At 33.9% G+C, this 16,606-nt stretch overlaps 1 protein-coding gene across 3 annotated transcripts in view; it reads left to right on the forward strand.

The window, feature by feature from the left end:
* Positions 1–7,574, forward strand: part of LOC126702341 (2-alkenal reductase (NADP(+)-dependent)-like) — a 141,443-nt gene extending 133,869 nt beyond the window's left edge. Inside the window, exons 1-5 of one of the 3 annotated variants that reach the window (XM_050401017.1) lie at positions 3,670–4,045; positions 4,961–5,138; positions 5,456–5,622; positions 6,422–6,504; positions 6,975–7,574. In XM_050401017.1, coding sequence (XP_050256974.1) covers positions 3,791–4,045; positions 4,961–5,138; positions 5,456–5,622; positions 6,422–6,504; positions 6,975–7,353 — 1,062 coding nt within the window. In that variant the 5' untranslated portion in view covers positions 3,670–3,790 and the 3' untranslated portion in view covers positions 7,354–7,574. Of the gene's footprint in view, positions 1–3,669; positions 4,046–4,960; positions 5,139–5,455; positions 5,623–6,421; positions 6,505–6,974 lie in introns of those variants that run through there. The other 2 variants (XM_050401020.1, XM_050401027.1) reach the window with 2 other exon arrangements.
* Positions 7,575–16,606: the final 9,032 nt, after the last annotated feature.

Here is a 16,606-nt window from a genome sequence, read left to right on the forward strand (position 1 = left end):
CATTGTAGAATTTAATTTCACTTTTATTATATATCAATCTCAAGAGGTCATGTTAACCAGAAAAAAGTGAAAAATGTTGTGTCCCTAAACTTTTTCTTTTTTATTTTTGGAAAAATTGATTCTCTTTTTCTTTTAATTTAAAATGAAGCTGAAAGAGTTCCATTTTAGTTTTTTTACGCATTTAAAGGCATACATAATGTTATATTATTTACTTATCATTCCTTCTTAATAGTACGCCAACGGGTTAATTAAATATATATGAAGAAAATGTAAAATGCATCAAAAACCAAAACTTCATTACAAATGGAACTCCTTCACCTTTTTCATTTTAAAGTAACAAAGGAGAACAATTTTTTTAAATAAAAATACAAGTTTATTGGGGTACCATATTTTGCATATTTTTGGCCAAAATGGGCATTTGCCTCTTTCGCCCAAAAGATGTAACAAAATACCCATGTTCTGAAACTATCTAGCAAAATGCCTCTATTTTGCAATTTTTAGAAATTCAAGTTTCAATATAAAACTTGATTTGATGAAAATCGAGTTATTTGGAAAAATTCACATGAAACTTGAGTTCCATAATTTATTTTTTAAAGTTTGATTGCCTATAACTCAATTTTTAGAAAATTGAGTTTTAAAACAGTGATATTTTGCTAAATAATTTTAAAATATGGGCATTTTGCTATATCTTTTGGGCGAAAGAGGCAAAAACCCATTTTTGCCCATATTTTTTTTTTTTGCAACGATTCACATGGCATGACATATTGAGGTCGATCGGTATAAGGTACATAATAATAAATAAATAAAAAAGTATTAATAATAAATTGCCTAAAATCATTTTATTCCAACCTCAAACGGGCCTTGCCAAACAAATGAATAATTTTGAATTTAGTAAAAAACGTTGGGTACAATATGCTAGAAAGTACTGTAGTTAATAGTTTTTAATGACCATTCTTTGCCCAATTTATCAGAAAAAAGACTATCCGAGACTATTCTTTGGTCACTTTATCAAAAAAAGACTACCCTCTGGTCAAAGTCGAAGAAAATCTGAAATTGTACATTTTCCATCACAAGAGATCAGTCTGCATACAAATATTATCTGACGCATTCGCTCACATCAGTAATTTTTCCCCACTATAAAACAACCTTAAACCATGGACGGAGCCATGGTTGGACTTGGGGCAATGGCCACCCCAAATTTAAATATATATATTATTATATATATGAGTATTATTAATTTTAGCAATTTTATTTTATTAAATTATACTTTTGCCCCTTTAAAAATATCATTGATTCTTTTAAAAGTATTGTTATAGTCACAATTTTTTCTATAACATTTTAACAAACTATTAAGGTAGCAAATTTTTATTGGTTCGCATTTGGGCCCATCACGTACATTATCAGCAATTTGTAAAAAAATTTGTAGTTCAAAATTTTTCCTCATTTCAAACACCATTAAAAAAATTTGTAAGTCTAAAACCTAAAAAAGAAATATACAAACCCAAAAAATTAGTACAACAACAAAAATTACCAATAATAAAACTAAAAAAAAAAAAGCTTAGTCAACTAATTTTACCTAAAACAAACAATCTGATCCTTTAAAAAAATTTAAACAATTAACAGCTAGGCGACTAAGTAACAGCAAAGTCAGAAGCGGAAGTCATTTCACACAACCGATAACAAAGTTGCCCCCCTAATTCTAAGTTCTCATTCCGTCCTGCATTGCAACATTTTGAAGACAAGAAAAGAAAAGAAAGTCTTAAACTAACCACAATTATTAATTTGATTTCATAGTAACCTTGTCTATTAACACTCCAAGATAGTAGCTGTAGTTTCTCAAAAAAAAAATGGAAGATGGTAGTTGTACGTTAGAGCTTACTTTATTAGCAATTAATGGTCAGTGGTGGTGATTATGAGCGACTGAGAGGAACAAGCTATCTACTATACTCAAACTAATGAGATGCATTTTACTCTTCTCAGGAAATGATCCCATAGGAAATTTCTATTAGGACAATCCAACTCTTGACAAACTTTTTAAAGTAGAGCGACACACTGCATGATATAATATAGTCTGAGATGGCTGCCTTGATCAACAGATTCAACACCAATCTACTAGTTAAAAAGATTTTCCTTCCGTCTTGCGATCTTTTGTTGCACCTTAATCACGAAGTTCAAATTATGAAGTAGACTGAAAAGAACCGAAGTGGACCAGAAGGACTGAATGGATGGAAATGGAACGAAGTAGATAGAAGTTGAACAAAATGGACCATAGTGGACTGAAGTAGAATGAATGGATTGAATTAGACCAAATAGAGTAAATTGGACTGAAAAGGACCAAAGTGGACTGAAATAGATAGAAGTGGACCAAAATTGACTGAAATTGACCTAATTGACCAAAGTAGATCGAATGGACTGAAATGAATTGAAATTCTACTAGCTCAACATAAGCATAACAACAATATATACTACACTTCAAATTTTAGATATAATATGAATGAAATAGATCACATAAAAAGTAAATTACAATGCCCTATTGTTTGGCATGATTACAAATATAACCTTAAATTTCAAAAAAATAAAAATAAAACCATGAACTTTAAAAATTGCTTTAATTTGCACTCTCAATGAATCTTTATTAACTAATTTCAAGATAACTTCACGTAAATGGTGACTAAAATTTATCTAAACACAAAAAATCATTAGATTTGAAATTATAAGATCTTTGATATATTATATTGAGAACTATGAGTGATATTATATAATGAACTAGTTAATTATTGTCAACAAAAATTTATAGTAAAATTATAATTTTATAACCTCATGTTTGAATTTTATCACATCATATGTGGTTAAAAATGTTGTGTCCAATATGATTAGAAAATGGGAGGGCCGACTCTTCTACTAGGTGAGTTAGGCAGTCACTTAAGGCTCTTAAGAGTAAGAAGAACCTTGAATTTTAACCAATAGGGATATCTCTTTAACTACAGACATATTAATTAATGCTCAAATATTAGCCAATAGATTAAAAAATATATTAATTTTTCATTTAAAAAAAAAAAAAAATCTTCGTGGGATGTGCTCCTAAATCTTCATATTCTCTAGGTGAGAGATTGGGTCCAAGTCCAACAGTACTCCTAAACTCAAGTACTTTTTTTTTTTTTTTAATAAAAGGCATTCACAATTTGGAGTGGGATAGACCATAGTATAAGTTTTATATATTAAAAATATATATTATTTCTTCGTTTCTTTCCACATATATATATACACACACTAGTTTTTGATGAAAAAAAAAATTAAGTTTAACATCAAATAAATATATAACTAATTAGTAGTAGAGGAATCAAAAATAGAATTTTATTAAGTTTAAAAATTTTGTTTAATTGATATTTAAATATACAAACCGATAAAAAGGCCTCAACTTAATTACTTATCTCTTAAGCCCAAAGTATACATGGAACCGCCGCTGGAAAGTGCTGTAGTGATTAATTAATGACTATTCTTTGACCAAAGTTGAAGAGAATATAAATATACCACAAATCAAACTCAAAAGAGTCTGCATGCAAACATTATCTGACGCATTCACTCACATCACTTCAATTTTTTCCTTAACCCTGACGCATTCACTCACATCACTATCTACTATAAAATAAAACAACCCCATCCTTGTTGCAACAATTTAATCAAACCAAAAACTTTGTTGCAACATTAATTTTGAAAACAAAGGAATAGAGCCTAAACCAACCACATTTTGATTTCACAGTAGTCTTGTCTAGTTGGAGCTTTATTAGAAATGGAAAGTGGTAATGATAATGAGCTAGTGAGGAACAAGCAAGTGATCTTAAAGGACTATGTGTCTGGTTTCCCTACAGAATCAGACATGTACGTGAGTAGCAATGGTACCATGAAGTTGAAGGTCCCAGAAGGTACCAATGGGATTGTGGTGAAGAATCTCTACCTATCCTGTGATCCCTACATGCGTAGCCGTATGATTAAGAACAAGGCCATCACTGGCAATTATTACATTGACTCCTTCAAGCCTGGTTCAGTGAGTCAATAGACTCACACTTGTTCCACTTATATAGCTATGCTAATCTTCTTCTTTTTTCACAAAATTCTGCACAATATTTTATTACATCACTTTCACATAGTCCTGTTATTAAAACGACTTTTATTAACATAAATCATTACCTGTCATCTCAATATGGTAAGTTGTGATTCAAATAACATCCCTTTCATATAACCCTATCATTAACAATTTAACATGTTTTTATGTATATCAATCACAACATGCCATCTTAGAAGTTATGAAAATGATTATAAAAAATTGTGTTGTACCTTAGATATTTGTTAATGTTATACTGTCTAATAACTTTAGCTATTCATTAATTACATAATTACGTGTTCTATTCTTTCTTACCACACACAACCTTAGTCCATAACTCATATTCTATGTATAATTTCAAAATACCCCCCCCCCCCCCCCCTCCCCCAAATATATATATATATATATATAAATTTATAGATATAGAGTTATTCAAGGTAACAGATACATTGCTTGTAACTTGAACTTAGCTGATCTCTCTTTCTATCGGAAAATTATGATATGGTACTGATAATTAATATTAATAAAGTGTTATAGTATAGCGATATAAATCTAATTCAGATTCTTATAAATTGTAATGTTATTAGTCGTCAATCAAATACATTAAAATTACCATATATAGAGATAAAGATATGTAGTGAATTTGTGTAGAAAATGTGTCAATCTGCATTTTGTCCAATTTGTGGTAATTAGTTGCGAGTTATTGTCAATTTCTAAAATCATTAATTAAATTGAACAAAATAATGATTTGATTATCATAGAACTTTTGGCAAACTAGAAGCCTCAATTTACATATATACTATGATTTTATGAAGAGGTTGTGTACTTTATATTGACATTGATGTTGAAATTATGCAGCCCATTCTTGGACTTGGTGTGGCAAAAGTTTTGGATTCTGGGAATCCAAATTTCAAGAAAGGTGATTTAGTTTGGGGAAGAACTGGATGGGAAGAATATAGTTTGATTACAGATTTTCAGAATATGTTTAAAATCCAACACACTGAGGTGCCTATGTCCTACTATACTGGTATTCTTGGTAAGCCGATTTTCTTTCCATATTGATTTACTTGGGAGATGAAATACACAATTCTAGGAAACTAATCAAGTATATGAGGTATATCCTTTCTTATGGTTAGTCTGATTGTCGAACTATACGTTGCAAGTGGGACAAATTCTTTCAACTGCCAGCATTAACTCACCAAGCTGAAATTATATCTGGACATTGAGGCCATCTCATAGTAATTATTACCATTAAAGGTCACATAATGCTAGCAATTTAGCTAGATTTTCTAATATGCTATGTTATGTCTTGCTTGGTGCCAAAAGCTAATTTAAGGTATTCAATATATGTAGGTATGCCTGGTTTAACTGCTTATGCTGGTTTTTATGAGCTTTGCTCTCCTAAGAAAGGAGAGAATGTCTTCATTTCAACAGCTTCTGGGGCAGTTGGTCAGCTTGTTGGGCAGTTTGCGAAGCTGTTAGGTTGCTATGTTGTTGGAAGTGCTGGAAGCAAAGAAAAGGTGACTTGCTGAATATGAGTGCCAATGCTACAATTCAATTAATATGTTCTGTTTATAACATTTTGTGCTTGATCCAATTGGTTGTGTCCAACTAATCTGCATTGCATCTGAATCAGTTCTACCGTTAGAATATTTTTTAATGCCTAACTGATAACTGATAGCTAGTGCATAGTTGCTTTCTTTTAAGTGTACAAAACACTAGCGTCTAACGCAAATTTTTTTCCATAATAAATAGTAGGAATCTTTCTTCTAAAATTTGCCATGTCCTTAGGCAGCCAAGAGACAAACAAAGGAACAAGAAAATTTAGCATGTTTCACAAGAGTGATCAGGCCATTGTTGTTTAGTCATCCCTAAGACTCTTTGAATTGTAGAAATACTCTTTTCTTTACCTAATGTTATCACAGAACTATTTGGTTGTAAATTGTAATTTATTTTTTATAGTAAGTATTAATGATTACAAATTTAAATTTTTCTTGGTGTTGATGATTTGTATGCATGCGAACCGACACTATAACAAGTATAAACACATATGTTTAACAAAATTAACATTCTTGTCTTGTCCCCTGCGTCTAAAAATTCAATAGTCACCATACCAAAGATAAAAGGTTCAGGTCCTGATATGCCACCCTTGTCCATTTCCAAAAATCATGGTAGATATTGATCACTCTTGCTGGTTGCACACTTTGGCAATTTTAGATCTTATTTAGGAGTTCGTGTGCCTGACTAGAGTGAGTGGCTTCACTAACCAGCATTTTTCTGTTTGCTTTTGTTTGTTTCCTTTATCCTTTCTGCAACAAGGTCGATTTGCTGAAGAACAAATTCAATTTCAATGAGGCTTTTAACTATAAAGAAGAGCCTGACTTGGATGCAGCTTTGAAAAGGTCAGTAGTAATATATGTTCTAATCAGAATACAAAATATATTTTCAGTCTTTAACAATGCAACTGCTCTGATACTGAAGTAAACATCTGACATCCCTATTCTCAAGAAAGAGGGCATCCTTTCATATTTAGTGCCTTTGAAACTTTTGCAGTAAAAGAACATTGTTTATATTTTGGATAAATTTGTCCATTTTATGCCTTCATTAGAAATACGAGGATTCTCAAATAGGTTAACTAAAGAAATTGTGTTGGATTTTGACTACCCTATTGGCAATAGACCTTTTGACAAATGTTTTCCAACTCTGTTTTAAAGAAAAAAGTAGGGAGAGAAAAGGAAAGGATAGTGAAACAATAAGGCAAATGATATATTAAGTTTTACTCTATTTACTCAGGAAACCAGTAGTATTTTTTTTACTTTTATATCATATTTGCTGGTCTCTGTCTAGTATGAATGTTGCACTGTTTTTCCAGGTACTTTCCAGAAGGTATTGATATTTACTTTGAGAATGTTGGGGGAAAGATGCTTGATGCAGTGCTACTCAACATGAGAGCCCATGGTCGCATTGCTGCTTGTGGCATGATCTCACAGCACAACCTTGACAAGCCTGAAGGTGTGCACAATTTAATGCATCTGATTTACAAAAGGATTCGTATAGAAGGATTCTTTGTTTTTGATTACGATCACCTCTACCCAAGGTTTCTGGAATTGGTTCTGCCTCAAATTGCTGAAGGGAAGATTGTGTATGTGGAAGACATAGCTGAAGGCCTTGAGAGTGGCCCAGCAGCACTTATTCGCCTATTTTCTGGCCACAATATTGGTAAACAGGTAGTTTTTATTACTCAGGAGTGATTGAATTCAATGACCAAAAGCTAAAGTCTCTTGGAAGATTCCTACGGCAAATAAACCTTGTACTTCTATACCTTTTAAGGATGTGTTCAGGTATCCATGTTCATCAGGAAGTGTGTTTCCTATATAGATGTTTTGTCATTGAGGTCACAAACTAGCAGATGTTATTGACCTTGCATCCACAAATTTACTTAAACATATTTGGTTGCTGCCAAAAATTTTGATTTTAATGGTCTTACTCTATTTAACTCAATCATATGTCTTTCATCATTGAAGAATGTGACTACAGTTGCAAATTGATGATCGTGGCTATAATTCATGAGTTTCTTGCTAATATTTGTAGGGTTGTAAAACCATTCTACTCAACAATTAGTTGTTTGTGACCTACATGAATTTTTTTTAAACAAAACTTGAACAACCTCAACTATTCTCAGCTAGAGATTTCTTAAGTCAAGATTTTTCTATAAAAAACTTTTTTGAGATCTTTTGAACAATCAATGTCTCCCTGAAGCTGTCCAGATTACAACTCTTAAACACATGGAAGCCACCAACAGCCAAGATAAATCTCATACATACATGACAAATGACTTGTTTTTCTCTAATATTTTCTTTCTATATGCTAGGATTGTCATTCTTTCCAAGGCAAGAAAAAGAAAAATAAGCTAAAATTTTTATTAAAAAAAGAGTATAATTACTTAAAAGAGCACTTTGATAATAGTTGTTAGGAGCAAATTGTCCACCTATGTATCAACCAATAGTAAGAAAATCGTGCAGGTTCAATATGCAGAGCTTGTTATAGATACAAATATAATGAGAGCTCAAAGAGTTGCCTTATTATTTTTCCCGTCTTTTGTGCATGAATGACAAGAAAACAAAAAACCAGAATAGGATTACTAGTTGTTCTAATTTTTAAGGGCACCTTTTGTAGATTCAAGCATTTTAGAAGTGTTGACAAAATATTTTGTTATATGAAAGTCATGAAATTCACAAAATTATGTTAATATAAAACTCATTTTTTACTAAAAAATTTATTATAGAACTTAAATTTAATACAAAAGACTATTGACAAAGTTGAGTGGTTCTTTTACAACCCATTTGTTTTCAAAATATTGAATAAGTAGACTACTCACTATTTATTAACTTTTTACATTTTATTATACAGTATAATTCACTTATTAATAAAAATCCCACATATTGCGCTAGAGTCATGCACATAACATATATGTAAAGAAAAAAAATAGTAGCATAGGTAAAAAAAGAAAAAAAAAAGAAAAAAAAAAAAGAAAAAGAAAGAGCAATAAAATTCAAACCCTTTAATAATACTTTTTATACTTCTTAGGAAATATAGATAAGAAAAATACTTTAGGTGTGTAAAGATTGATATTTATAAATTTAAAAATAAAAAATAAAAAAATTTTCCGGTCCTATTTGGTCTTATTCAGTCTCCTAGGTTCATTCGGTCTACTTTGGTCATATTCATTTCACTTGGTCCTATTCAGATTACTTTGGTTCTATTCCGTTCACTTTGATCCTATTTAGTCCATTCTGTACACATTGATTCTATTCGGTTCGCATTAGTCCTACTCGGTCCACTTTGGCTTTATTCCGTCCACTTTGGTGTATTCGGTCCTATTCGGTCTTATTTGTCCACTTTTGTCTTATTCAGTCCCATGTAATCTATTTCGATCATATTCGGTCCACTTTGGTTCTATTCGGTCGACTTTGATCCTATAAGGTCCATTCGGTCCTATTCCGTCTAGAACAAATAGTAATCCTATGTATGTGCTTTTATTTAGTGGGCAGCATCTCTAGCGATGCCAAATACATACCCAAGTTATTCTCATTAGTTGAGAGCCTTTTATTTTACAGCAAACTTTCATTGAAAAAACAGAGTTACAAATAGCAGATGTAAAATTACAAATGACAGAAAACAGAGCAACATCAACCAAAAGTTGCAGACACAGCTCATCAAAAAATAATCAAAACTAATGAATCACCAATACTCAAAACAAAGGAGCAAAAATACACCAGAGAAAACAATCAAGCTACAATTACTTTCAGTGAACAAGATTAAGAACTGAAAGATGACAACTTGGATAATGTACTGCTCTGATCTTATTAGGCCAGTATGCACTCTTGCATAACAGCAGACACTGAATTTATCGATCCGACTGATGAGGTGTACCTGGAACTACTCATGCACCTTTCACTCGTTATAAATCGACAGAATCAAGGTCGGTCCCCCCTCATTGGGGACCTAACAAAATTCTGCCTTCAAAGTTAAGTTTCCAAAAATGAAGTACGCTCATTGCATTCCTTCAGATCCAAATGTGAGACATGACCGCGTGCCAACTCAATTTGCAGCTTAAAGCTCTGAAGCTAGTAACCTTCGAACTATGCAGACCCCAACTAACAACTTCATCATAGCTAATCTTTGGATCACTCATCAAGCTTCATCTCATTACCTCTTTCCAAATCCTACCAGTAAATAAGCATTCAAAGAACAGGTGATCACTATTCTCCATCACCCTACAAAAGAATAGGCACATAGAACCTCCATTATAACCCAATTGCAACAACGTGTCCTGAGTAGCCAGCCTATTTTTAACATTTTTCACTCATATGATCAGTTTCATCACTTCCAACATCACACTCCTCTCCTACCGGCCAACTTCTTGAAAACCATTTTGTTTGACAGAGTCCTGACTCCTGTCATTTCTTTTACTAGATTGTTTAGGATCATAGGAGGAAGGTTTAGTTGAAGCAAAAGAATCTGGTAGTTACGGGCTATTTGGTAGGCTGCATGGTTGTTTTGCGTGGTTTGGAAAGGCAGAGACAATTGTTCAAGTGCGCACAAAGCTGTTACTTACACCTAAAGAAAGTGTTACTCTTGGATCTTGACCTTTTTCATTTTCTTGACACCTGTTTGGGAGATGGGAAAATGGACCGTATTTTCTAAAAATTTCTAGTGCCCAGCATTGGCTCCTTTACTTGCCACCCTGAACGCAGGTTCAATATAGGGAAATTGTTCTACAAGTTCCTGCATTCAAGAAACAGTAGCTTTAATTATTACATTCTGTGAGTGAGAGTTCTTGACTAGGATAACCACCTCCAATGTGTCCATTTCTACTTGTAAGTTGCAAATCATCATTGAAGCCCATCTCTGAAAACCCAAAGTTTCGTCATCACACTGGTTGTCATGCCAATGGCTCTAGAAAAACCATAAGCCAGATCCCATTGCAGTCCCTCATGATTGTTGAATGATGCTCCATTTGTACTTAACTTTCACCCAATCCTTCACTGGCTTGGCATATTTCACTACAATAGCAACTTGGCCCAAAAAGGAAAGAACTCTGCCACCTTAAAGCAACAAATTTCAAAAGGTTATGATCAATATTCATTCCTTGGAAAATCACTCTACTCTGGACCCTGGTATAGCCATAAAACCAATCTACCAGCATTAAATAAAAGATTTGCCTTCCATCCTGCGAGCTTTTGTTTCACCTTACTAATCACAATGTACTCATGACTGCCTTAATCTTCGTTCTAGGAAGATGATTATTTGTTATGTCTATTTCTTGAACTTACCAAAATTCAAATATATAGTTGTGTCAAGATTTTTATATCTTAGTAGTATTGCTCGATCTCTCATGAGGAGAATCTGGTATTTGAAAAATCTTACCTATGATTATTCTCCTGATACGGATGACAGGATGAGTTAATGATCAGATTCAATTTTTCTAGGTTTTGTTTCAAATGTCCATCAATAAGGGGCTTTTGGGCAGGTTATTTTGTAAAATTTGTGTTAATCTAAAACTCTTTGGGAAAGTGATACCCTTTTCAAATTATATCTTAAAACGATTTTAAGATGGGTGATGCTATGGTTATATCAAGATAATGTAAATTTTATGACATAAACTTTATAAATTAATTTATCACTAATCACAAAAAATAAAAACTTAAATTCTTTTTTTTATTATTATAAAAATTCTTAAATTCTTTTGTTAAGCGCCCTTGTTTGGGAGAAGGAAATGGAATGACATGGAAATGAATGAAAAGAATAATTTTAGAATATTCTTCCCTTCTCTTGTTTGGGAATAATTTTAGAAAAGTTCATTCTCTTACTTAGGAGTTTAAGTGGAAGGAAATGGAATGAGTAGGGGGGAACACTCATGTTAGGGAAAAATCCTAATCCTCTCAATGTCTATGTGTGAATTAAAATATATAATACCAAGCAATAGCAATATTATGGAAACAAAAAATTTCAGCAAGCATCACATAAACACAACCACACAAGAACACCAAATCTTATGTGGAAAACCTTCCAGTATAAAGGGAAAAACCATGGGACAGTTTCGATAATTTATGCTAAACTTGAGTCCACAATAAATTGGATATATAACAAATAAATCTCAATGAGTAAATACAATCTCACCATAAAGCTAGTAGCAAAATCTTCCTTTGAATACTCCAACTCTCCATGGTTCTAGCACTCAAAAAACTCCATGAGAACTCCACCAATTTATCTTCCTTGTGTGTAACTTGAGCAAAAGAAAAATGTCTCATTTTTCTTTTTCACTCTCTCACACTCTCACTGTGTTTCTCTCTATTTCTTCATTCGGACTGCACCTCTCAAGTTGAAACTCTCTCTTTCTCTGTGTCTTGCTCTCTTTGTAACTCACACAAAATGGCCAAAAATGGCACTCTGTTTCAGCTCTCCACTCAAGGCTGAATCACCCTTGCTTTTTGCTTCACCCAATTTTCTTTCTTCCTTCAGCATGTTAGACACGCTTGAGTCAAGTCTCATTAAGAGGAATGGCTGACTTAAAGACTTTTGGAAGCTTGAGGAAGCAAGCTCATTTAATGAGCTTTGACCCAAGCATGTGGGCTGGACCCACATGGTGCTTTGCACCTAATAATCTCTCCATCCAGCCCACTACGGAGGAGATCTTCAACCCAACTCTTCAGTTAGAATTCATGCCGACCAACCCGGCACAAAGCTTTAGCTTTTCTCTAGACACAACCTTGGTCAACATATCAGCTGGATTTTAATCTGTGTGAATCTTCTCTAATTCAAATGACCATTGTTCAACAACTAGTCTCAACCAATGGTATCTCACCTCAATGTGCTTCAAGTGTGAATGGTACATAGAATTCTTGCTCAAGTCTATAGCACTCTAACTATCACAATTAACTACATACCCATCTTGCTTAAAACCCAATTCTTGGAGTAATTTTTTCAACCAAATCATCTCTTTACTTGCTTCATTAGCTGCAATGTACTCAGCTTCAGTTGTAGATAAGGCAACACACTTCTGCAATCTTGATTGCCATGATATAGCTCCCCCTACAAAAGTAAATAAATACCCCGATGTAGATTTCCTACCATCAAGGTCACCTGCCCAATCTGCATCTACATAACCCTCCAAAATTGGTTTAGAATCACCAAAAGTCAAGCACAATTTAGAGCTACCTCTTAAGTACTTGAAGATCCACTTCATTGCTTCCCAGTGATCTTTACCAAGATTAACCATGAACTTGCTAACAACACCAACTGCATGAGCAATGTCTGGTCATGTGCAAACCATAGCATACATCAAACTCCAAATTGCTGAGGAATAAATAGTTAATGCTATGTCTTTTTTCTCTTTCTTGGATGAAGAACAAGATTTCTTTCTTAGCTTGAAATGAGCACCAAGAGGTGCACTGACTGGCTTGGCATGCTTCATATTAAACCTTTTAAGAACCCGCTCAATATACTTCTCTTGTGATAACCATAGCTTCTTAGCTTTCTTGTCACGCAGAATCTACATACCCAAAATTTGTCTTGCTGAACCCAAGTCCTTCAAATTTCCAATCACACTTGCATCTTGTCCTACTATCAACATATCATCTACATATAGCAGAAGAATAACAAATTTACTATTGGAAAATTTTCTAACATACACACAATGATCTGCATTTGTTCTTGTGTACCCGTGACCCACCATGAATGAGTCAAACTTCTTGTACCACAAGCCATACAAACTCTTCTTTAACTTGCAAACCATATGTTCTTTCCCTTTTACTTTGAATCCCTCTGGCTGATCCATGTAGATTTCTTCTTTCAAATCACCATGAAGAAAAGTAGTCTTCACATCAAGTTGCTCAAGCTCAAGATCCAAGCTAGCTATTAATCTCATAACTACCCGAATGGAACTCATCTTGACTACTGGAGAGAATATCTCATCAAAGTCAATCCCTTGTTTCTGACTGAAACCCTTAACAACCAATCGAGCTTTATACTTCACTAACTTGTCACCATCTTTCTTTAGCTTAAACACCCATTTGTTTTTCAATACTTTCTTGCCTTTAGGAAGTTCCACTAAATCATAAGTCTTATTCTTGTTCAAAGAATTCATCTTTTCATACATAGCCTTCAACTAGATTTGCTTATCCTTATGAGACTGTACTTCCTGAAAACTTTCTGGCTCCACCTCTTCAATAATCATAGTATACTTAGAAGTGGGGTATTTAGTCGATGGATGACGCTCTCTAGTAGACCTTCTCACCTGAGGTTCTACCATCTCTAGTGGAGGAGGCTGCTCCCCCTGCTTAACACCATCTGTATCTATCACATCATCACCATCAACACTTGTTGGCTCATCAGCATCAAATTCAGTTGGTTCACCACCATAATTCTCATCTTGTACCTCTTCCCTATTTGTGGCATTATCTAAGGAAGAAGAGGTAGGTGTAAGATCAGGAATACCTCCAACTGTAGCCTTAAGCTTCTCAGTTTTCTCAAAGTTTGCCAAGTTTTCATTCTCATGAAAAACTACATCTCGACTTCTGATCATCTTCTTCTCTTTAGGATCCCATAACTTGTAGCCAAATTTTGCATCTCCATATCCAACAAATATACAAGGAGTGGATTTGCTATCAAGCTTTGATCTTTGTTCCTTTGGCACATGAACAAATGCCTTGCACCCAAATACCTTCAAGTGAGAGTAAGAAACATCTTTCCCTATCCATGCTCTTTTTGGAATATCAAAATCCAAAGGAACTAAAGGAAATCTATTAATTAGGTAGCATGCAGTCACAATAGCTTCACCCCAGAATGACTTAGGCAAATTAGCCATTCTCAACATACATCTAATCTTCTCAACAATAGTGCGGTTCATCCTTTCTGCCACACCATTTTGTTGTGGGGTACCTGGAACTATCTTCTCATGTCTAATGCCTTTCTCGGAGTAGTATCTCTTGAATTCATTAGATGTGTATTCACCTCTGTAATCACTACGGAGACACTTCAAAGGCTTCCCTTTCTCTCTTTCCACCATGGCATAGAATTTCTTGAAGTGCTCAAATACTTGGTCTTTTGTTTTCAAAACATAAACCTAAACCTTTCGTGAAACATCATTAATAAATGTAACAAAATATTTATTGCCACCTAAAGTCTCAACATCAATGGGACCACATACATCAGAATAAACAAGATCTAATACATTGGGTTTTCTAGTAGAGGGTATATTAAAAGAAACTCTATATTGTTTATCAAATAAACAAAAATCACAAGGATTTAGTGATGTACGTTTGGCAAAGGGAATGAGAGACTTCTTTGCCAGAATCTGTAACCATTTTTCACTCATGTGGGCTAGCCGCCTATACGACAAGTTAGGTGAAGAATCCTCCTGAATTGCATTAACAACATCCTTGCACAACTTTACTTGTGTCTTGTAAAGTGTACAACAAATCTTCCCTCTAACAAACACCAATGATCCTTTGCTAAGCCTCCATTTTCCATCACGGAAATAATTGCCATAACCTTCTTTATCACAATAAAAGCACTTGAATTTTCCTTTTGACTCTGACCAACTTCTAGATTTACCTCGCCCTTTAGAACTTCTACTCTTACTTCTCCCCCTAGTCTCTGTGACAAGAGCCTGTGCAATATCCTTGCCCATATCCTTTCTTCTAGTTTCTTCATTAAGCAAACTATCTTTAACCATGGCAAGTTGTAACACACCGTTTGAAGCAAAATTTCTAAGTGACACTACTAGAGTCTCCCAACTATCAGGTAAGGAACTCAGCAATAAAGCTTGCAACTCATCATCTATTACTAGCTTCATTATAACCATTTGATTAACCAAGTCTTGGAACTCATTAAGGTGCTCGGCAATGGACTTACCCTCCTTAAGCTTCAAATGCACAAGCTTTTTAGCAATAAAAGCTTTATTTTTTGAGCTGTCTTTCCTTCATAAAAACTCCTTAATTTTTCCCAAAGAACTTCTGCATTTGTTTCTTGAGACACATGGTGAAAAACACTAACATTGATGCATTGTCTAATACACCCGATAGTTTTTCTATTTAATTTCTCCTAGTTTGCATCTAACATATCACTAGGCTTGACACTATCACCCTCAATAGAGTCATGCAAATCCTTGCAATAAAGGACATCCTCCATTATCGGCTTTCATATCGAATAATTCGATGCCGAGAGTTTAATCCAACATAAGACAATCAAACCTAAGCAACCAAAAGCTTTGATACCACTTGTTGGGGAAAAATTATGTGTGAATTAAAATATATAACTACCAAGCAATAGCAATATTACGGAAACAAAAAATTTCAAGCACCATATAAACAAAAAATATATAACTGACATGTTGACCAAGGTTGTGTCTAGAGAAAAGTTAAAGCTTTGTGTTGGGTTGGCCGACATGAATTCTAACTAAAGAGTTGGGTTGAAGATCTCCTCCGTAGTGGGCTGGAGGGGGAGAATGTTGGATGCAAAGCACCATGTGGGTCCAGCCCACATGCTTGGGTCAAAGCTCATTAAATGAGCTTGCTTCCTTAAGCTTCCAAAAGTCTTTAAGTCGGCCATTCCTCTTAACAAGACTTGACTCAAGCGTGTCTAACACGCTGAAGGAAGAAAGAAAATTGGGTGAAGCAAAAAGCAAGGGTGATTCGGCCTTGAGTGGAGAGTTGAAACAAAGAGCCATTTTTGGCCATTTTGTGTGAGTTCCAAAGAGAGCAAGACACAGAGAAATGGAATTTGTGATTACTTCATTTCATTCCCTTATGAACTCGCAAACAAAGTCTAAGAGTCTTGTAATCCAATAGGCAATGGCAATATCTTGTGTTTTCAATAGAGACATTCCTAAGCTTCCTAACTTAAATAGTATAAAAAATATATATAAATAAAAAATCTGGAATTTATTTATTATAAGTTGATAAAGTGATTGATCATCCTTATAAGATTTTTTTAGGTATA

Source organism: Quercus robur, chromosome 10 (assembly GCF_932294415.1).
Source record: "Quercus robur chromosome 10, dhQueRobu3.1, whole genome shotgun sequence".
Classification (NCBI taxonomy): Eukaryota; Viridiplantae; Streptophyta; class Magnoliopsida; order Fagales; family Fagaceae; genus Quercus; species Quercus robur.